At 36.8% G+C, this 24244-nt stretch overlaps 1 protein-coding gene across 1 annotated transcript in view; it reads right to left on the bottom strand.

Moving 5' to 3' along the window:
* The window catches only part of LOC123669786 (mucin-12), a 50149-nt gene that overhangs the window by 1253 nt on the left and 24652 nt on the right, over positions 1–24244 (bottom strand). Inside the window, exons 3-16 of the mRNA XM_045603377.1 lie at positions 17340–17637; positions 16682–16968; positions 16428–16591; positions 15483–16351; positions 15145–15393; positions 11151–11467; positions 10507–10686; positions 9333–9510; positions 9085–9217; positions 8404–8528; positions 7192–7306; positions 6649–6722; positions 6180–6282; positions 4340–4510 (exon numbers count right to left, since the gene is read on the bottom strand). Of these exons, the coding sequence (XP_045459333.1) occupies positions 4340–4510; positions 6180–6282; positions 6649–6722; positions 7192–7306; positions 8404–8528; positions 9085–9217; positions 9333–9510; positions 10507–10686; positions 11151–11467; positions 15145–15393; positions 15483–16351; positions 16428–16591; positions 16682–16968; positions 17340–17637 (3263 nt within the window). The remainder of the gene's footprint in view (positions 1–4339; positions 4511–6179; positions 6283–6648; positions 6723–7191; positions 7307–8403; positions 8529–9084; positions 9218–9332; positions 9511–10506; positions 10687–11150; positions 11468–15144; positions 15394–15482; positions 16352–16427; positions 16592–16681; positions 16969–17339; positions 17638–24244) is intronic.

Here is a 24244-nt window from a genome sequence, read left to right as displayed (position 1 = left end):
ACCAATGGTTCATCAATGAGTAAAATTGTATTGCGTTAAGTTAAAACCTTATCATTTAGTGGCAACACTTTGAATTGGGACATGTCCAAACATACCAATTACCGATAGTTCAGTAATATAACATGAAATGTATAAATTCTTATTAAAATGTTAATAATAAAATCTTAAAATAGCCCACTAATCATGATAGGCATTTTATTGTATTTTTATATACAGACAAATAAATATGATTTCGTTAAAAAAAAACTTACACTTTCAACATTAAAGGCCTTCTACACGGTCGGGATCGACCGCCGAACATCGTGTCCTTGGTCGGGTTGATATAAAAATGGACGGTGTGGAAAACGGTTGATCCGACCAATATTTGGTTGATGTCAACGGCCTTGGTCGCGAGCGCATCTCTCGCGACAGGCTACGTTCGTGTCGGTCCCGACCATGTCGCGACCGTGTGGAACGCTGTCGGCCGACGCGAGCGCTTCAGTTTGCGCATGTCAGTCGTCACGGGTAGCTAGTTTAAGTGTATAGCTAGTAAGTGTTGCAATGGATTCGCAAAACGAATGCCACGAACGAGAGGTTCTGACCGAATTTATATCTTTATATATTGATTTGCCATGTCTTTGGGACATTGGATCCGATTTATACAAAGAAAAGAACCAAAAACTTCACTTCACTTTAGCATAAAAAAGTTATTGCCAAGCCCACCTTCTGTTGCTTTATATTTGTGTTTGCTCGCAAACGAAAAAAAAACGACTTCAATTACATCGACGAGTAATACAACGTAGATCGGCGAAAAAATAGTCAAGTAACTACGCGTTATCAATGATTACTCAAAAAGTAGTTATCAGATCTCGATAAAATTTATATGTGACCCCATGATAAACATCAGCTTTCGATTAAATTAAAAATTATCAAAATCGGTACACCCAGTAAAAAGTTATTGCAAATTTTCGAGAGTTTCCCTCGATTTCTCTGGGATCCCATCATCAAATCCTGGTTTCCTTATCATGGTACCAAATTAGGGATATGCCCTTTCCAACAAAAAAAGAATTATAAAAATCGGTACATCCAGTAGAAAGTTATGTGGTATAATACATCGTAGGTCGACGAAAAAAGCGTCAAGTAAAAACGCATTATAAGATATAACTCGAAAAGTAGTTGTTAGATCTCAAATAAATTTAAATAGGACCAAATGACACAAACTACCTTTCGATCAAAAGAAAATTTGTCGAAATTGCTCCACCCAGTCAAAAGTTCTGAAGTAACATACATTAAAAAAAAAAATACAGTCGAATTGAGAACCTCCTCCTTTTTTGGAAATCGGTTAAAAATGCAAGGAGCCATCGCTTCAAATACCAGAGAAGAACTGACAAGCTGAGTCAACCACCGACCGTGTAGAATGAATACAAAAATTGGTTGACCCGACCAAGGACACGACGTTCGGCGGTCGATCCCGACCGTGTAGAAGGCCTTTTACAATCCTTTCAGGTTTTCGTGTTTTTTATTCATATTTAATTGCATTTTATAATACGTTTGTAAATAAAATAATCACTTTTGTGAAAAATGTATAAATGATATTTTAATGTTTTGCACGGGCTATTTTCCGCAACTCGACGTCTTAGTGCGCCTTTTTTGCGTGAGAAAAAAAGGCGCACTAAGACGTCGATGATATTTTAATATAATATAATAATTATTTTAATTTAATAAATTAATTGCAATCGAGTTGTACAGCAAACGCAGCAGCATTCAAATGAGTGACTTTAATATATGCAGTATATTTTTAAAGAAATTGTAACTTAAATTGAGCATTTCGTTACATAAAGGAATTAGTAACATTTAAAATGAATACTAGTTTTAAAGGTATTTTTGTATTTGTACCAACTTAAAAAATAGCGAAGCTTGTTGTTTATTTCAGTATGCTACCATGAGTAAAGAGCAATAAGCAGTTAAAAATGTATGAAAAATAGTGAGGGTATACAATTTGTTCTTAAGTATCCTAATTACAGATGTTACATTAAAAATGTAAAATAAATGAATATTTTGATCGCACCTCACATTACTATTGAAATAAAATTATCGTCATGCAATCAATCTTTATTACGATTCGTAGTACACCACTCGATAAACGAAATAATTCGTATGCCATATATGAAATATTTTACGAGCAAACCAACAAGCACTGAAATCAAACGAAAAATTTAATTTAATATGGAAAAACTACTGCTTAATTTCAGCCGTCACCAACAAGTTACCGCTTGCGCATGCGAATTACCCCATTTTTAAGCTATATAATATCATAAATACAGAAAACCTAGGAAGCGATGACTTATACATGTTTTCATGATAAAATCTAAAAATATTTTTAAAAATGCATACATAATTATGAAATAATATTTCTAAGACTTATTATTGAACATCACATCACAAAAGCTTTGTTGAAAATTTAGAAATGTGCCAATCATTTAATCGTTGTTCATATATAGTGATCTCCTTTGAAAAAGATGATATGCGAATAGGTATGATTACAGAGATATGAATTTTATGGAAGACGGAAATATTAAGAGCGTCGTTGGCACACCTCTCTCATTCAGCCTCTAATCAATCAAGATGGTCGACTCGACAACACACGCAGCAGAGCAGACTCAATACGTAATATTCATATAAATGTACTTCTACAAAAATAATGGAAATCGATACAGAAGTAGTGTAAGAGTGACTGATGGTTTGGTACCGCTGGTCGCGTCCCAGGCTTACCGGTATGCTCTGTTGCGACTCCCACGAGTTTGCCGACGCCGATGACGCTCGACCCCCCACCACACCACCGCCACCTACATACGTACACACGGATACATTGCCAGTAACGAGCCGTCACACTAGCAATGTTTTATCGCCACAATCTCTCACATCTACTTCGCTTAGGTTTCGATAATTCAAAAATTCTATTTACTATTTCGTCTTTAAAACAGAGCTCATATTTGACAAAATAAAATATCTGACGATTCATTCACTGTAACCAAGTTATATGTGCGCTTGATATTTTCACATAAAAAACTGAAATAGAGTATTTGGGTATAATCACTATTGTTGATTTGACTAATCAGAGAAAGGAGCGAAACAATAAAATACAAAGAATTTCAAGCTTTAGTAGCGACGATAAAAATTTGGAGTATGTTATGATTATTACTGATTTTTTTTTAACTGCAGAAATTACGTAAGAATTAATCAAACACTTTTGAACCAGAAAAATAACCATATTTTTCAACTACTGAGAAATTGTTCCAATATATGAGAAATAACTCTTAAGAAATCGCTCTTAGCGATAGGACCGCCTTTGTACATCTTTCTTTGCATGTATCACTTTTTATTGTAATGTTTCTTTGTGGTGTACAATAAAGAGTATTAATTATTATTATTATTATTATAACTTTGGTTATAACAGCAAGTAACATTTATAAACCTTTTTTTGCCTTCTGAATTAGTCTAGCACACACTCTATCTCTGTTCTTTTTTAATCTTTAGGGTAAGATACTCGAATTCAACTCTTAATGACGATTCGAAAGTGCTTTTGAAACCTATTTGAATGAAGTTATTTTTGATTGATTGATATGCTAGATCAACTTTTTTTACTTTATGTAAAAAAAAAAGTTGAGCCAGAGTTGGAGATAAAATGATTTTATGTCGCTCTATCCATATAATCAATCACAAATCAAAAAGAACACTCATTTATACGTTAATTTTATTCGGCAGGCAACCAATAGACTATCTAGCAGTTTGTAATTTTTATATCTTCCTTCCCCGTATATGTGTACTTGTAATGTTGAACTTCAGAGAAAAAAATTGGACTATATATATTGAACTATTATATATGCTTTAGGCTGGCAAAAATCTCAATCAATAACTATTCGTATCCTATATCATTCGATTAAAATCGTTTAAAGAACCTACGAACGAAACCCGTTTGAAGGCGAACGCTGGCGTCCAGAAGTATACGAATTACTGAAACGGAACGCGTGGTTATCGCTCATACTTTTTAAATTTTAATATTTCAGAATTTCTAGTCCCTATCTATTATCATTTATAAATAAATAGAAATAAAGTTTCAACTCAGAATTTATCAGATGTTTTTCCGGAAAACTAAACCTCTTCCTAAACTGATCCTCTTCGGGGATCTTTAAGTCGCGAGTGAACAGGTAAGCGTACTACATCTTGGACCGCATGTGTCATAAATTAGTGGTCAAACGCAAGCCTATCATTGTATAAAAAAAAAGATAAAAAGTCGAGCTTTCTCTATAGAAAAGGGAGGGAGTAAAGGAGCAGTTCGCAAGAGCGAGGAGCTACTAACCGGGGGCGGGCATGTCGAAGGTGAGCAGCGGGTCGAGGTCGGGCGCGTGCAGCGCGTGCAGCTCGGGGCGGGCGGAGCGCGCGCCCACCACGGCGCGCAGCTCGTTGCGCACGTACTCCGACGTGCCGCCCGCCGCGCCCGCCGCGCCCGCGCCGGCCGCGCCTCCCGCGCCTGCGCATCGATCGGAACCGTTAGCGGGCGCCGCGAGCCTCGGTCGACTTCTGTCCGTCGTATCGCGCTCTCCTCGTCGTATCGCCCACTCTGTGGCGTCGCAGACTGATCCAGATATTAGAGATGTTAAGCTAGCGAAGTCCAGTCCGGTCGGCGCGATATATAATTGCGAATGTTATAAATATACAAGCGGAAGTACTTTCGCCATACGTCAAAAACGAGAGACATGCACGACGATAGGGAAGAAGATAATAATTATTTCGCTACGACAGCTACCGATTACCTTGCCGTTTTCCTTAGTGCCTCGACCGCCAAAGAACCGTGGAGTCGAAGGGAAAAAATCGTTAGATTATATGCGTACATACATACATAGAAGCGAGTTAATAAAAATGATAATAGACACAGACTCACGACGCACGAACGATTCGACGAAACCGTTTAGTCTTTCGTCACGACCGGTCCGCGACGACGGTTCGCCGGCGGAGCCGGTCGGCACATGCATACTCACACGAGAGCGGATGGTCGTGAGGCGAGGGATGCGGAGTGTGCGGCGGGTGCGGCGCGTGCGGCGCGTGCGGCGGGTGGGGCGCGTGCGGCGGGTGCGGCGCGTGCTGCGCCAGCGGCGCGTGCGCGGGGTGCGCGCCGTGCGCCACGCGCCGCGCGTACTCGCCGCAGTAGGCCCCCGCGCCCGCTTCGCTCTCCTCATAGTAGCCGCCCACTGCCACACACGCCTCATATATTACACGCTCGCTGCACGCGATGCCGGCCGTGACCTACCCACTCGGTCGCTACCGATCCCGAACCGACGGACGAGCGAGCGACCCGATCTCGGCGAGTTCGCTTGCGAGTGGTAATGGCGAGAGGGCCGTCGCCTCTTTCTTCGAATTTAACTTTAGCCATCCGCCTTTACCGTTGCATGCGACCTCTCGTAAGCTCGCCTAACTAGTTCTCTAATTCTACCCGTCATCGTTTAATTAATTATGTATATTAAAGCCAATAATAATCATGCAATTAGTCGTGAGGAGTTTTATCGGTCTATGTTTTACCAGAAAATAATAATTTAATCGAACGACTCTACAGAACATGCTGAAGTAATTATTATAATTTTAGAATAACCATGCTTCGACTTATAAATTGAAAGTAAGAGAGATCTATCTAAGAAATAAATTAGTATATATTATATAACAAAGCGAACCATAAAACCTTGGATCAGACTGGATAATTTAAATATTTGAAGTAATATTTGTAGATAATGTGAACTTACATACCTTCCTATAATACTTATATTTTAACAAAATTAAAAAAATAACATCTTAACACTATCCATATGAAATATATAATTGAATGGTAAATTCCCTACTATATTAATCATAAAAAAATGAGACACACGTAACGATAGATAAAGTAAAAGTTACTAAACATTAGTGTATTTTACATTAGTATGTCACATCGAATCTTCGTCGAAATATAGAGTAAATTTAAGCGCATAAATTACAGATCGTTACTGCATACGATAAAATGAAATCCGGTCACAAAAATATTCCAGATGTACAATTTTCTCTCAAAACGTACACGCGACCTCGGTAAAGGATATCGACGAAGATATCGCGCGACTCACAAAGAGCGGGTTCCTGCGGTGAGGCTTGCGGTGCGAGCGGAGCGTACGTACCGTGGTGCGGGCGCGGCGCGCGCTGGTAGGGCTGCGGCGCCACGGCCGAGTGCGGCGCCACGGCCGAGTGCAGCGCCGCCGGGAACGCGCCCGCGCCGCCGCCCTGCGGAGCCACACGTGTCGCCGTTGAGTGCTGTTTAAAATCCACGAGTGAAACGTGCAATTTCCTTGAGCTTATTCATCGCAAAATGTGCCGTAATTTCACGCACCGTGAACTAAATTTTATACTTGTAATCTCATTGGTATATTATCGATCGCGGACTATGTCCGCTGGGTGGTCAGTATTTACACTTATTGTTATTTATTTATCTCAACTGTGTCTAAAATATCAGAATATTCAGTGCGTATAATTTGAATTTAATACTATTTTAATCAGTTTACTTTTTTAGCGTAAATAATTTAGTTTTTAACTTTTCAAATGAGAATTTTATTGTGATTTCAATTAAAACAAATTTTTATTATTGCTTACCAGTTGTCGACTTAACATTGGATTTTGTTGAGATGAGGGCATTTTGTTTGTTGCGTAATTTGGGCCCATTTGATCTGTAAAATAAAAAATAAATTAATATAATAATCATAATTCATCATTGGCCTTAGTCCATCTATTGCAGACGATTTAAACAGTGTCAGACAGACAAGGTGTCGCCTAAGACATTCTTCAGGAAAACGCAGAGTTGCCTAATCTCTGCGCCACTCTCTCGACCTGACTGGCTAGGCCCACAGGAACGACCAATCGATACGTGTGGAGCCAGTTCGGCTGCAGTAGTCTTTCACGTTTTACAGCTATACCACGAATGCTTGATGGAGACCCCATTCCGGGTTTTGAATGAAGTTTTCCTTCTTCAGGACCCTGATGATTTTGAGCCAGCTTCATCCCTCGGTCGCCTTTTACGACCCCCACGGGAAGAAAGAGGGGGTGGTGCTATTCTACTCGGCCGACACCACACGGCAATAATATAATGTTAACATAATAAAAATATTGCCATTAAATTCCAAAGTACAGGCTACTTACTACCGTGGTGATATATATGATGAAAGTCTGTGCGCTTCAGAGCTACGTTAGGCGGCGTCGCGGAAACTAAAGCATTTATAGTAGAACCGAGATCTGCCTGTGGTTGCTCGGCAGCCTGAAATTAAAATCATAAAGGAATTAATATTTTAGTATTTACTTTTGTATTTGAAGGTTGAAGTAATATTGCATATCTACTATCTGTCTCTGTCAGTATTTCTACACACTCGTACAATCACATATTATTTTTATAAATTACAATAAGGTTCATATTTATCGATTCTTTAAATATTATTTGTTGATTTTTACTTGCAAAGATAAGGAATAATCCAAATAATTCTTTATATCTCAATTATTTCTAAAATATCGAAATAAAAAAATTTAAATATAAATAAAATTATAAATTATAGCTATTATTAGATGTTTATGTAAATTTTATTTAAACTTAAATGTAACTTCATCTGACATCGCTCTGATGTAGTACTGCGTGCGCCTAAAGACTGCCATTTGTGGACTGACTGCCATGTGTGATTTCCGCTCGGGATAGAGATTTGTATTTGTACAAATATTTATTTTCGGTCTGGGTAAAGTAGCACCCGAAAAATACGTTATATATGTCTAAAAACAAAGTAGTTCAAGTATTGTTTGATTTCTTATCGTGTTTATAAGAAAAAAATAACAAGTAATTTTGTTTGCGTCTTCAATGGAAACTTTCCATAAATTATTGTAATTTAAATTGTAAACAATAAAACTATGACTTTTATCGGCCGCCTTATTATAAATAATTGTAAAATCTCATTAAATAAAAATATATAAAAAGTTTTTTTTGTAAACAATTAGAATTAGTTTACAAGGTCCTAATGTAACTACGCACCGGAAACACGAATAAGGCGGGGAGTGAATCATATTTTATTGGCAATCATTCACACAAAAAACCTACAGCACCTTAGACTATCGACCAAGGTCGCGTATTAATTTCAAGGTTTCGTTTACCAAACACTCCACAAATATCGATTATATTACTCAATCGAAGCAAAAAACCCAACAAAGCTAACGATTATCTTCTCATTGAAAATGTATTAATGTTAATGTAACTTTTGCATAGAAATTAAATTGATCTAGACAAATGTTTAAGTGAAATAGGAAAACGATCGAAGTTGTAAAGTTTTCGAGCAAGGAAACGATCGCGAGGCCGCGGACAGGCCGGGCACGTACCTCGGGCGAGACGAGCATCTGCTGCGAGCGCTGCAGCTGCAGCAGGCGCGCGCGCTGCTGCTCCGCCGCCTGGCGCGCCGCGGGCCCGTACGCGCCGCCCTGCGCACCGCACCGCTCGTCAGCACGCGCCGCCACACCCCGCCCACACCCCGCCCACACACCGCCCACACCCGCCCCGCGCGGTGTCGGCGGCCGTGCGACGCTCATAACGTTTCGATTTTGACCCCGGCGTCGTACTTACGTTCTTATTATTTTACATTTAATATGGCGTTATAGTAGTAGTTTTGTTCCTTTTTATATGAAGTACTTTTGACCGTTATAAGAAAACTGTCCGAGTAGAAGCTACTCAGAAATATCGTCGATATTTAGATATAGAATTAGAAATATCGTTCGATTATTGCGTACAGAAAATTGTTATCAACATTGAGCTACAACCGAGCAGATATATGTTTAATCCGACTAGGTTTCATCCATCCATTCTTTACTAGCGTATCTGTTATCTATCTGCGTCCCTTATAAATTGATCGTGAAATAAATTGCAAATCAAAAAATATTATAAAACTATTTTTACTACCAACAGCTAGTAAACACAAAGCAGTTACAATTAACTATAACAATAAAGACACAGTAAGTTACCTTTAGTGTGCCTATATTGATCTTTTAAGTCGAAGCTAATGGAAAAACTTACTTGACTTTGAACAGGATAGCCCGTCGGAGTACTCGGACTCGATGACACTGGACTTTTCGTTGCAGTTTCACACTGCATAAGGCTTTGCGTTATCGCATTTATGACAGCATTCTTTTCCTTAACACACTAAAAATCATGTCTGTTAGTATCACAATACAAATAATTTTAAAAATATAATTTTGACTTTTTAGTCAGACATATTCAAAGTTTTCTTTTTCTTCTTAATTTTAAAACTTACAGCATAATCGGAGCGAATTTGTCGATTACTCTCCAGATCCATTAACACATTAACGTCGGGAGCAGAACGATCGTTGTATGGCATATTTTCTATCACCTCGTCCAAAATATCAGACAGCGTCTTGTCGTTGGGTACTTCGCTGTCTCCACTCGATCCACTCTGCTGTCGCATACCTCCACCCCTATAAATGAACACATTCGGGTGTTATTCACACTAAAGCATATTAATAGTCCAAGATTAATAAATAGTCGTACATCCATTCGATGTGTTGATTTTTATTTTTATCACTTCATATTATTCGCGATGTCGTATTTTTAACCGACTTTCAAAAAAGGAGGTTCTCAATTCGACTGTACTTTTTTTTTTTAATGTATGTTACATCAGAACTTTTGACCGGGTGGAGCGATTTCGACAAATTTTCTTTTAATCGAAAGGTGGTGTGTGCCAATTGGTCCCATTTAAATTTATTTGAGATCTAACAACTACTTTTCGAGCTATATCTAATAATGCGTTTTTACTTGACGCTTTTTTCGTCGACCTACGATGTATTATACCACATAACTTTCTACTGGATGTATCGATTTTGATAATTCTTTTTTTGTTGGAAAGAAGATGTCTTTAGTTTAGTACCATGATAAGGAAACCAGGATCTGATGATGGGATCCCAGAGAACTTGATGGAAATTCTTGAAAATCCGCAATAACTTTTTACTGGGTGTACCGATTTTAATAATTTTTTATTTAATTGAAAGCTGATGTTTCTCATGTGGTCACATATAAATTTTATTGAGATCTGATAACTTCTTTTTGAGTAATCTTTGATAACGCGCAGTTACTTGACTATTTTTTCGTCGATCTACGTTGTACTACTCGTCGATGTAATTGAAGTCGGATTTTTTTTCGTTTGCGAGCAAACACAATTATGTACACTAGACTTTCCACAATAAACAGTATATCTATAACAAAATATTTTCAGGGTTGAAATCGTACTACGATTTCCCCGCAGATATACTGCACGACACGTACTTTTACTAAAAATATGTTACCAATCAACACAATTACTTTTGTGCGTAATTATGCTCGTTTTTTATGCTTTACTTATTTATTATACTTTCATCAAAATATAATCCGTGGACATATTCTAATGTGAACGTGTACAAAGAGCGCCCTGAACTCACTGCGCCGGGCCGGCGTAGGGGTAGTGCAGCGGCGCGGGCGGGTAGGCGGCGCGCGCGCCCCCCTGCAGCACCATCTGCAGGTGGCTCTGCGGCGCGGCCGGCGCCTGCAGCGCGCCGCACTCCGCGCTCGCGGCCCCGGCCACGGGCCCGCTGCCGCCGTTCACGTTGCCGCCTCGACTGCTACCAATGTTTCGAATTACGCTCGATTATTTTATTTATTATTAATGCGGTAGTCCTTGGAAATTTTATGCAATATCGTACATAATGTGCAGTCGGAGACGTGCACACAGAGCGAACGATTTGACTTATCCTTCAATTTCATGCCACCATATTTATATTTTTAAGTGTACAATACTTAATATTTGATATTGTTTCGATTTATTTCGCTGGCTTTGTGTAATTATTGAATTTTTCTCTTATTCCAGCCTTTTCAGTTGATTTTCTATTAGTTGTTCTTCACGCAGGCGGGATTTTTTTTTTGAAATATTATTTTATTATACTAAGACGATAGAGAAATATTAAAGATTAACTAAAATTAATTACATTACAATATTGTAATAAATAACTGTCTATCTATATCGAAATTTATATGTTGTTTTCCAATGCATAACATTAGAATGAACGTATCCGTATGAGCGACTCACTTAGCGGTGAGGATATTGGAAACCGAGTGATGCGGGTGGCGGGCCTGCGTCATGTGCAGCGGGTGCGCGTGCGCGTGCGCGTGCGGCAGCGCGGGCGACGCGCGCGGCCGCGCGGGGTAGGGCCGCAGGATGGGGTTGGGCAGCGGCAGCGGCGTGGGCGGCGTGGTCTGTTGCCGCGCCAGCAGCGACACTAGGATTTGGTTCTTCTGGCACAGAGGGCTCATGCCGGCGCTGCTAGTGGCCGGGCTGCTCGCGTTAGACGACACCGTCGACGTCGACGTCGTCGACCCACTCGACCCCGTCGCGCTGGACGACACCTGCCGGGTTACATCTTACTTTTTAAGGACCATGGATAAATTACGTCAGACCGCAGACGTTAAAGAGGGATATTTCTATCCAGTTCGGATGTCTGTTCTTGTGGGTGTTCCCCACCGTGCCTCGTGTTAATATGTCGATCCCGATTGTTATCATATATATACATACATAGCGTTCGTTACTTTTAGAGAATGTATCCACAAACAATGGAGTAGCATGGTGAATTAAGCTCCGATCCTTTTTCTACACATTATTTATGATCACTAATTTTCAACATGCTGTGACATTTTGAAAATACATAATATGATTGTTTTTATTATGGATTTATCAACAATTTTACGAAACTTAGAACTATTATGTAACTACTATAACACAGTAGGGTGTTTTCTTAATTTTGTCATTTGTTTATTTAACATTAACACCAACAAGACATAGACTAACAAGAACAGAAAAAGAAGAATTTTTACAAAAATATTAAGTATAAGTATTGCCTTAATTATAGGCATTACACACAATTCGCAAAAAGAAAACAGACGCACAACATACAAATAGAGTTATATATAACAAATTCATTTTATCTTAAATCACCGGAAAAAAAAATTAAATAGCAAAATATAATATAGCCAGTTAATTTTAACTGTTGAAATTTTTTTCGTGTTATTTTTTTTTTTTTTTTTTATTATTAAAAATCAAATTAGCTGTAATTAGTTTTTTAAAAAAAATCTGATAAATAGAATGATTATATATACATTGTATAGCAAAAACTTTTTTTTTTTTTTTGATTAAATTGAAGAGTTGAGTGAAATAAAAATAAAATTTTGATTTCAGTGCCGAAAACACGCCGATAGTTCCCGAACAAACCCGAGCGCATGTGACATGACAATCTTAATTTCTACTCATCGTAGCAGACAGCTGATACAGGGTTCTGATTTTTAATCGAATTTAGGCACCCTCTCTGTTCCCGTGGGTGTCGTAAGAAGCGACTAAGGGATAAAAAAGTTCCACTACCACCTTGGAACTAATGAAGCTGACCGATTAAGGATTACCATCCCACAGCTGGCTTGAAACTTTAGTGGATAAAAACATTTACTTTAATACACAGATCAAAACACAGCAATACTGTGGAACACTAACTTGCACGAATTAAAGGAAATATTAATGATACACGGTCAATTTATGCGAGCTATGGGCGCCGCCATTATGTGCTCTGCCATGCACCTTTGACTTTATCCCTATTCCTCGGCCAGCTGTAATGCGACATGTGATAGATGAACGAAAAAAATTTAGGGTACAAAATAAAAGTTTCACTTTAAAAAATCTATGAATAATTTAAAATGATTAAATAATAAATTTGTACACGGTTATTGAATGGTTTCGGTTTAGTTTAGAGATTTTATATTTTAATTGCGCGCTAGGTTACGACTACACGAAATTAAAATTTTAAAAGTGTACATATGATGGTTCTTCTGTTATTATAGTGTCATTTAAATAAATCCCATGATGTAAATTTGCACTAAATTTCCGATATTTTAAGTTAATTTAGACGTAGAAGCCGTTGAAACGGGTACTATCGAGAAATTCCTTTGAAATCGTACCGCGTTTGTAGTCACGTTATTCTTTTTAAAATTTTATAAATTTAAGGTTGTTTATAAATAATAAAAAAATATTTTTGTTTTTAAAATAAAAAAAATGATCTTTTTTTTCAAAAACCCAATTGTCATTTATTAATCTTGTTGCTTTTTTTCTGTATTACATACCTATTTTTTATTTCTTACTTCTTATTATTATTTTTTTTAATTTATTGTTCGGTATGATATATTATTTTTATTTTTTTATTAATTTATTAAACTTTATTGCACACACAACAAAGTAGATACATTTTAGAACGATTAGATACAAAAACAAAAAGGCGGCCTTATCGCTTATAGCGATCTCATCCAGGCAACCTTTAATAACCTTTTTATTATTATAAACCTTTTTATTATGTAAAAATCTTTATATATATAATTCTCGTGTCACAATGTCAGTACTCCTCCGAAACGGCTGAACTGATTTTTATGAAATTTTGTGGGCAATCGGGTAAGTCTGAGAATCGGCTAACATCTATTTTTCATACCCCTAAGCTATAAGGCGGGGGGATTAGAGGCTAATATATGGCAAAACAACGTTTACGGCGACAGCTAGTATAATTGTATATTCTTATTAATCTAGAATAGGTTGTTGTAATCTAATATATAAAATTCTCGTGTCGCGGTGTTTGTAGTTAAACTCCTCCGAAACGGCTTGACCGATTCTCATGAAATTTTGTGTGCATATTGGGTAGGTCTGAGAATCGAACAACATCTATTTTTAATCCTCCTAAATGTTAAGGGTAGTCCACCCATATTTATTTTTTTAATTTTTAGATAAATTATTTATTCTTCATTTTATTATGATTTGGTGTTGAAAAATACATACAACCCTAAATTTTCACCCTTCTACCACCAACCCCTATTTTTAAATAGCGTTTAGCGGCAAGACAACGTTTGCCTAGTCAGCTAGTATAATATAAAATGAAAGATGTACAAAGACGATCTTATCGCTGAAAGAGCGATCTCTGCGAGCTATAGGGGGGGGGGGGGGTTAATTAAATATTATGAAATTTTGTGTGCATATCGGATCGAGAGAATCGAACAACATCTAATTTTCATTCCCCTAAGTTATAGGGGGGGGGGGGATTGAGAAGGTTAATAAAATATATGGCAAAACAACGTTTGCGGGGTCAACTAGTATACTTTTAAAATATGACGTTTTATAAATTTGTTCACTGTATTGTAAAATAATATTTAAATGTAACTAATTGTAACAATATGTACGCTCCAGCCTGTATTATCCCACAGCGGGGCATAGGCCTCTTTCCCCATGTAGGAGAAGGATCAGAGCTTAATCCACCACGCTGCTCCAATGGGGGTTAGCGGATATTCCCTACTATGAGTAACGATCGCTATCAGGTGTACATAATAACAACCGGACCGACAGCTTAACGTGCTTTCCGAGGCACGGTGTGGAGACCCGCAAGGACTGCACAAACACTCAGACCACGGCAATCATCTGTATGGCCAATACAAATGTTTGTCATGTGCGGAGATCGTATCCCCAACAGCCATAAGCCAGTGCTATGACCGTTGCACGAATATGTATTTAATTAATTGTCCGAGCGTCAGTATTGTAAATACCGTACCTATCTATAACTGCGGATATACGAACATTTTATCCCTTGTCCCATTATATGAACATTGTCCTTACGTTGATGGCCTTCAATAAATAAATAAATATACGGAAAAGAGGCCTATGCCCAGCAGGGTGATGTAAAAGACGGAATCGTACATTTAAAAATACCTATAATATATCTGATTCTAAGTATTAAACGATTATAATAAATGGAAATAAAAATATTGTCGATACTGATGTGAAAAGTTACAAAATATGTGACCTCACACTAGGCAGGAGGGTCTCATAAAAGTGCCCAGTAACAACGACGCGAGAGGAATAAAAAAAAATCATGACATTCGTGTGACGTAGTTAATGGATATCCCTTTATTACCCTTCGCGACTTGACAGTCGAAATAAAAAGGTTTAATTAATGTAGTAAAAATGGTCAGCAAGAATAGTAGTGGTATAGAATTAAAGTGACTCAAACCTGTTGATTTTCTGGTGTCGCTCTCTTAGCGTTGCTCGTGGAGGCTTTAGACTCTTCGAATTTTCTCTTCATGCCGGCGATTCTATCCATGTACATATCGTTTTCTTGCGAACGGCCGTTACTCGACGGGCCGTTATTATTCGAAAGCAATTGCGTGAGTAAGGCGCTGGACTGCGAAGTACCACGAGAGCCGTCCGTCGAATTTCTTCTACCCTCCTCGCCATCCTCGTCGGATTTATCGTTCAATATCTTATCAAACCATTAAAAATTTTTAGTAAGCTACCGTAGACTGTAGTTATATTATAGAAGGAAATGTTTCCGATAAAAAATTGACTAACCTTACGAAGTTGATTATTGTGGTGAGGCGGTTGGTGAGAACTATGTGAGGGCGGTTGATGCTGGCTTAAATGCGGTGGGGGGCGCGAGTGCGCCTGCGCCGAGTGCAGCGGCGACAGCGCCGAGGCTGGCGTGAGCGGCGTGTGCGGGGTGTGCGGGGTGTGCGGGGTGTGCGGCGTGTGCGGTGTGTGCGGGGTGTGCGGCGCCGACGTCTCGCTGCTCGTAGCCTCGTCGTCTTCTTGGTTCAGTAGATCCTTTAAAACGCTTTTCTTGCTGAGTAAAATCCGCAGGCGATTCGGTTCTTCGTGAACCGACGCTGGCGCCGGAACGTCGACGGGCGATGTGTGAGAGGGAGTACTGTCGGTTGCGCTCTCCTTGCGGTCCTTGGATTCCTCGCCCGATATTTCCCCCATTGGAAAAGAGGAAGGCCAAGTTTCGAGGTCGAAATCGTTAATAGTAAATTGATGTTCACCGGGGCTCATAGAGGGTCGATAACGCGGTTCGGACGCTGACGTCTCGCCGTTGGCGACAGACGTCATGAGAGGGCCGCCGAGCGACGGGCGGGAGGACCCCGTATCGTGAATATCCACATCGTCATCACCGAGTACCGTATTCGTAGACATTATGAAATCTGGTTCACCGACCGTAGGGAAATGTCTTGTCTGTGCGCTCACTCGGATAAGAGGACCGTCGGCCGCGAGACGTAATTGGTAAGGTTCGCTCACCACCAAAAAACCAGCCTGACCTACTGCTTCTTGAAGATGTGTCGACACACGGGCACGATCACTAATCTCAACGAGATCTAAATAACGAGTCCCCACAAGAGAAATAGGAGAGTTTACACAGTTTTCCACTCCAGACAAATCACAAGCTGTAACAAATAAAAAAGGAGATATAATAATCTATGGAAAGGAGCAAAATGAATAAAGACTAAATAAAGTGCTCACATAAGATAGTAAAGTTACAATCTAATCTGAAGATGATGTTGGAAGGTCCGCTGTCGTTGGAGATAGCGGCCGGCTCACAGCGCCGAATGACGCACATGACGGAGCCGGCCTCCTCCGTGGACGAGCTGCGTACTGGTGCAGCGTGGATCACAGTGTCCACAAAACTAGTCAGAAAGAAATAAACAAAATTAGCAGTAAGTTCGTTTGTTTATATAATAACAATATTTTAAACTGAAATTTATAACGTTACTAACCTTGCACAGTCGGTATCATCTGTATCTTTTAAAAGAAGACGGGCATGGATGTATTGAAATTTGTCAGAATCGCCCGATCCCCAGGAAAAGTTTTGAATTTTTCTCAGCAACGGTTTAAGTTTTGCATGATCGTCAGCATGCAAAAGCGAAAATATTGATTTTTTGTATAGCTCTGTTCTTTCCGCAAGAACAAGATCTTTTATGTTTTCAGTTACACATTCAATTTCGCCTTTCGAATTAATTTCCATTAATATTAAACCCAGGACACCAGTATAATGTTTTATCGCCTGAAATTAATAGAAAAGATTCCATTTAAGCAGACATTCATTTGAAATAAGTAATAATTCGCTATAAATCTCTTTCCTTTTGGCACGGGACCGCAAAAAAAGTTTGGTTACATAATCTTCAATATCTTCAAAAGTACCTGACCTAGATTGATGAAATAAAGACTAAATTGAAGAATATTACTATGTTTTTAAAAGATATTTAAAAAATTATGAATTCACAAGATTTTAATTATTATTAATTTAAAAAATAAATAAATAAAAATGCGTAGGATGGATGCGATTTCCAGTATTTTCATAAATGTAGTTTTCACGCATTTTGAATTGAATCTAAAATTTGCTTAAACAATACATTTCATAGTTAAGTTATATACCTCAATAAGAGTACTGAGCTCAGAAAACTGTAAGCCACTATCAGGAGGTTGAGGCTGGGTGGAGCTAACTTCACCAGCTTGCACGGGCGATACGTTTTGAACCATACGCAAGGGACAGTCTCCAGGGCAGTCTCGTCGTCGTTGCAATACGTCCACAATTTTCTTCGTCGCTTCTCTTACGATGCCGTTTTTGTCTGGCTGTTTCACTTCTGCAAGACAAGTCCCCAGAAGTTCCTCCAATTGATTGATCACTTCGTTTTCAAGTTCCCGTCGTCGCTTTTCGTTGTCACACTTGTTTCTGAAATTAAATTTCCGTACTTAGTGCCAAAACTTATACTAAAGTTTATTTTCTGTACATATATTAGACACACTTCAAAAAATAAACAAAAATAATGAATATTTATCGAAATAAAAGTCACAATAAAAGAAGTAAAGACATCTCAATTATACGCTTTGTAGAGGTTTACGTAAATAAATCATTGTAAGCTGGTAAAGTTATTTTTGAACCAAGTTAATAAACCCATTTTACTTATGGATTAAAATTATTTGTATTTTTTTTAAGTGAAGGCTGGATGAGGATTCCGGAAAACCGGGATGTCTGGCGCGAACTTGGGGAGACCTATGATAGCAGTGGACTGCAATAGGCTGAACTGACGATAATGATGTATTTATTTTTTGATTTTGTTATTGAAATTTATGAGTTGAATTTTGAAAGAAGTTTCTTTTAAATTTAATGTTACGGCGCAGCACCCACGTCTTAAACGCTGTCCGAACGCGTTTCGGTAAGCGCAATGCGAACGTGCATCGACTACAAATGTCACTGCATGGTCGAGTGGCCCAGTGACCTAACAAGTTAACTTCTAGTTTCAGTATTCCATTCAAAGCCGTTCTCAAACTTTTTCGCGCTTTGACTTTATCTTAATTGTTTTAGGCCTCTTCTGTTTTGCTATTTACAATATAATAGATACTTTCTAATCTATTTGACAACAACAAAACACTTTTGTTTCCTCGTTTTCTGAGTATACTTCTGGTTTTGTACATTTAAATTTTATATGGTAGTATCTTTCTTCCAAGCTATTCATGCCATATGGATGTAGAGTCAGTTTTCTCCTTCATGTTGTTCTTTCCCCGACATCTTCATCAGTTACTTGGCACTCACGCATGTCCTTTGACTAGTGTCAAGTCATCTATCTATCTTGTCTTGCGTCTGCCTCTAGGTCTTCTATCAGGGAAAGAAAACTACAGTGCCAAATTGCCAACGTAGTCAGTAGGCCTTCTTCGAACGTGTCCATACCATCGCAGCCTATATTCATGCATCTTGTCGGCTATTATTGAATCTTATCAAGCCTAGTTACGCCGCAAATCCATCTCATTTTCATTTCGGCAACTTGAATGGTATGTTCATTCTTTTGGGGTATGACACACGTTTCACTAGCATATACATAAGGGCTGGTGTTATGACTTTATTGTAATAAAGATATTTTTCTTGCACTACATTCTCTAATTAAACAAATTGAAAAATAGCTTAATCCTTGCGACTACACTTGTTTCGCAGTTTTTCACTACGTCAGACATAAACTAAACATTAATACGTAAAAAAAAATGTTATAAAAATATATTTTTAAATAAATATAAGTTTTATAAAAAAGTTGAAATGTGACAACTAAACTATTACATATTATGGATGGTGTTGAAGACAGCGCAACTCTTGAATAGAAAAAAAATATATATAGGGTTATTGCGCCTGTTCGCGTCCACCGCCCAATTCGCGTCCATTTTACGGATCTCACTTTGAAAAGTCTCGAAATTAAGTATACTAAGACGCCAATAAGTCGAAAAATAATTACCGGCTAATACCTCAATGTATAAGAGGCACGTACGCATAAACAAAAGTTCCGTGCATCCAAGCAATTTTGGGTAAAAAAAATAGTTAGTGAGGGCTGTTCAACAAGAGAGCGCGAAGGCACGGAATAATGAGAAGAAAATAGTGGGCAGCGGTTCGTTTGAAGGTGAGTCTTTTATTGTTTTATGTCTATTTTGGATACATAGCTGTTTCTAGGCGTTGGTTATGATAAAAGGAATTATAATAATTATGAATTTGCTTATTTTTTTATAGTTAATAGTTAAAATAAGGTGGACGCGAACTGCTACACCAAATTTATAAAACTTCCACTTTGCGTCCGCAGTGGACGCAAACTATGCCTAAAGGGATTAATAATAAAACTAAATCGCGTCCATTTTTTAAATTAATTCTATAAGTTTAATACATAAAACTAAAAGTTTAATACCTATTCTACTTTGAATGAAATAAGTAATTTCTTTCTTATTTTTTTCTATTTAAGATGAGTTCTTTGCAGATAAGAAAGAAGAAGGAAAAAAGAACATACACATAGGAAGATTTAAGGGAAGATTTGCATGAGATCCAAGAGAAGAAGAAATCGGTAAGACAAGCACCTATGCAAAAAATATGCTATTTCGATATTGGACAAAATCAGTGGGTGCAGACCAAGAGAGTACAAAACTTATCTACACAAATAAATAAAATTGGAGTGTCTGTTTGTAATATTAAAGTAACACCTTTTTACTAAATGTATATTGATTTATACACGGTACATATACCAAAATAAGCAATCTCTTTACTGTATGATGCCCTAATAAGAAGTCAGCTTGAGTATAATGCGGTAGTATGGTCTCCACATGAAGTCAAATACAGTCTCATACTGGAACGTGTTCAAAATAAATTCACCAGGTTTCTTTACCATAGGCTTTATGGCGTGTATCTCTTGATGTATCCAACATTGTTTGTATTGGGCATGGTTGGATACAACAAGTTGGAGACTAAGAGAGAGCTGGCTCTGGCAACTTATATTTTAAATTATTCCGCGTTTTTGTCAATAATCCAGGGGTACTGCAGTGGATAGGTTTGAGCGTACCCGATAGGTATCATCTACAACGAAGACAGCGACCGAGCTTATTTGCAGTACCCCACGGCAGAACCGAGCTAGTGCGCAACGGCCCCCTTGCTCGTTCAGTCAGAACGCTAAACTTGGTGGCTGCAACACTAGACCTTTTTTTTTGTTCGTGGAATGAATTCGCAAAAGTTACTTTGTATATAATATGTTATGAGAAATGAATTTAATATTTTTATATTTATTATTGTTTTGTTTTTAGTATTATGTTCAAGTCAGCCAATTCTTTTTTAATTATAGTTTACATTTTTTTCCTTTCGCTTTTTGTCTCCTTTACTATGTTTAATGAATTGGGTTATGCCTGTAATATTAGATGTAAGAAAATAAATAATTAATAAATAAAAACATTTTTTAGAATTTTTGTCTGTCTGTCTGTTTGCTCCGGCTAATCACTGAAACGACTGGACTGATTTTGACGTTGCCATCTAGATAGCTAATGAAATAAGGAGTAAATTAGGCTACTTTTATTTTAGAAATTTATTTATTTTGTAATTCTACGAACAGAACAATATTTTTTTTTATTATAATTATAATTCCACGCGGATGAAGTCGCGAGCACAGCTAGTATCAAATAAAACCAAGTAACGAAGAAGAAAACAGCGGTATTATTAATATTTAATGCGAATGGAGATATGTGTGCACCTCGTATTTGGTTTCCATAATTATTATTAATCAAGGCTGATCTTTGTGGTGCTGTGTGCTTACGGCATCAAAGAATATAAACACACCCTCTCTTCCCGTGGGTGTCGTAAGAGGCGATTAAGTTCCTCTACTACCTCGGAACTTAAAAAGCCGACCGATGGCGGGATATCCAACCAACTGCTGGCTTTGAAATACACAGGACGAAGACGGGCAGCAGCGTCTTCGGTACGACAATGCCAGGCCTGTGGTCACCAACCCGTCAGCCCAGCGTGGTGACTATGAGCAAAACACAGGAGTGAACTTGTCAAGGCCTATGTCCAGTAGTCGACTGCGAAAGGCTGCTGTGATTGTAATTGCAGGCTGATCTTTAGCTTGCTTACATTCCTTTAAAATTCACAGAACAGATAATTGTTGAATTTTAAAGGTGGAATTACTATTTACTGACTACACAGGTTGTACACAGGTTAATTTGTTTTTTAATTTTAAGTTCTATCAATGTTTAGAAGAATAAATATGTGTATTATTTTCTTTATAGTGATTTATTAATGTTAATGTGTTGATTTTTAAATAACTATAATTCTTCAATAAATAAATTATTAAAATCCAATGTCTCTTAGGATTATCATAAAAATATCACCTCCTTATTCCTTTTCTAAGCTGGTGGACGCGAAGTGGTCCAGCGGGTGGACGCAAATTGGATTTTATGGACGCAAACTGGGTAAATCGCCTAATTCTGACGTTTGTATTTAAATAAAATAATAACAAGATGTTTCGAACAAAACTGAAAATTAATCTTTAAATAGACTATATAATGAACACAGTAAATAAAGTTTTCATAGAAATTAGTGCGGGGACATTTTTATTTTCTTCTTCAAACTTGCCAACTGCACTAAGTGGACGCGAACAGGCGCAATGACCCTATATCATGTAATTGATAGTGAAAGTTTGCATAAAACAATTGAATTTAAAGTAATTGTTAAATTTACATACATTCGCACGTTTTTATCTTGTGAAGTGAGTAATAGATCGAAAAAGAACTTTCTATTCGAAAAAATATAACAGTTGAAAACTGTTCAACGATCAACAATTAATAATACAATTTAATTTAATTTATGTTATTAAAATCCGCCAAAAGAATAAGACGTTTTAAATTTTAATGTTCTTATGCTTTTAAGTTAACATATAAAATAATTTAAAGGTAGTTAGGTTACAGCCTTAAACAAGTAATTAATAATTTTAGTTTTCAATGTGCAGCTAACATATTAATTTTAAAAATAATGGTTTTCAATGAAAAATAAATTAATGAATTTTTAACCGTATTCACAATATAAAATCAAAAACAAACCCCCCCGGAGGGGGGGGAGTGTTTAAGTCGTTTTACAGCAGTGGCAATAAAATCTAATACCAATTAGGCACAAAAACTGTAGTAAAATAATTACATACATTACGATCGATATAATTGTTTTCGTACATTACAAAATGTATCGTTTCGTTTCTGACAAAATCATAGGAAATATATTGAATAGCTCATTTATTTAAACGATATTTTTAAAATTTTTGACAATTTTACAGTCGATACATATTTTTTATTCAACAAGATATTCCCCCGGTATCTCACTCGTTTAACCTCGGCAATTATCCGTTTGATAGATATTTACAGTTAACACTCCAACGTTATAAAGAGAAGCGTGATGTTTCATAGTCTATTCGAAACTATTTAAAAATCGAACCGTTAAATTTTGCGTTTAGCGCATATAAACGAACAAATTTCAGATTCATTCTACTATACGTACATAATTATGTTTATGTATTTTTAAATCGTAACGAGGTCAATTCTTTACATTGAATGTTTTATTGTACTTACAACAATAATTGTTTTGTTGTACTTAGTATACTACTACTTTGTTGAAACAATACTCGTCTTTTTACTTTTTTCTATTCATTTGTTTTCATATAAAAAAATAGGCAAATTTCAAAAAGGAATCTAATCGAATCGAATTTAGTGAAACTTACAAAATATTATCATCATGTCGTGTACTAATTTAAGTAAAGCAGTAACAAACAGCTACAGAATTTAAACAAATCAGTTTAAAAGCAGAACATGTAGAAGAAATTCAAATCATTTATTAGTTGAAATTTTTTTATTAATATTTAAAGTTTTTGCTAACAAAACTCCTTAAACTGTTGCTACTGTAGTGTTTAAAAATTTATTTCATTAATTTTAGTTATTTTCAACAGTACTATGACTCCTTTTTGTTTTCCAAATTATTCATGGGATATAGTTTAAACTTACTAAAATGGGTCCACTCTTAAGTTTAAAGTACTAAACATATTTACATATATATTTTATGATGCGGAATGCTATCGATTACCTATACAACCAAATAATAAGATAATAAAAGTAATATGCGTATAATTAAAAACACAGACAAACTCACGAAACGATACTTTTCGGAATATGGCGTGTCAAAACAAGTTATTAATCTAGAAACGCAGACATAATTGTTTCCTGCTTTGGTACCGCATCTGCATCGTACCCATTTCGACGAAACTAATCTTATAAAAAAAACGCAACATTTTATATCACATTATTTTATAAAACTTATTTTTTGCAAACATATAATGTTTCACTTTGATTTTGTTTACTGCACGTGAGACGGTATTCGTACTGTCTTCCCATGTTGATACCAACGGCTAACACAGTTAGTTAGCTTAGCAAGCTAGTAATCAGATATGTATATTACTTACGTATTGTATGAGTATCACTTGTATTATTTAATTCTTGGTGAATCCTAGGTTTTAAGTACATTTTTTTTGACTATTCGCGAAGAGGTTACTTTTAAAAACGAGCAGGCACCCTGAAAACTTTCCTATACCCATGTATATATATTTACTCTACCTGAATATTCAAGGTTAAATACTTATCTTAATTATTAATATATTTATATATAATTATATATATACACATATATATACATATATATATATATACATATATATACATATATATATATATATATATATATATATATATATATATATCTCACGGTCAGTTTTGGACTCACCATCGAATTAGAGACAATAAGCTTTAGTTCGTAATTTGAAGCATGCAGTGTTGAAAAGAATATTCAAGGTATATGAAAAAATGAGTACAAAAAGAAGTCGAAAATTTTACTATTACATCCTTTTTATTACTTAAGTGAAAAAAAAATCAAAATTACCAATGATTCTAAAATATTACAGGTTTATGAAAATTATAAAAATATGTTTTTTTTTTCTCTAACGACATAATAC

The sequence above is a fragment of the Melitaea cinxia genome, chromosome 3 (assembly GCF_905220565.1).
Source record: "Melitaea cinxia chromosome 3, ilMelCinx1.1, whole genome shotgun sequence".
Lineage (NCBI taxonomy): Eukaryota > Metazoa > Arthropoda > Insecta > Lepidoptera > Nymphalidae > Melitaea > Melitaea cinxia.
The sequence above is the reverse complement of the archived record's forward strand: the minus strand, read 5'-3'. Positions and strand labels throughout refer to the sequence as shown.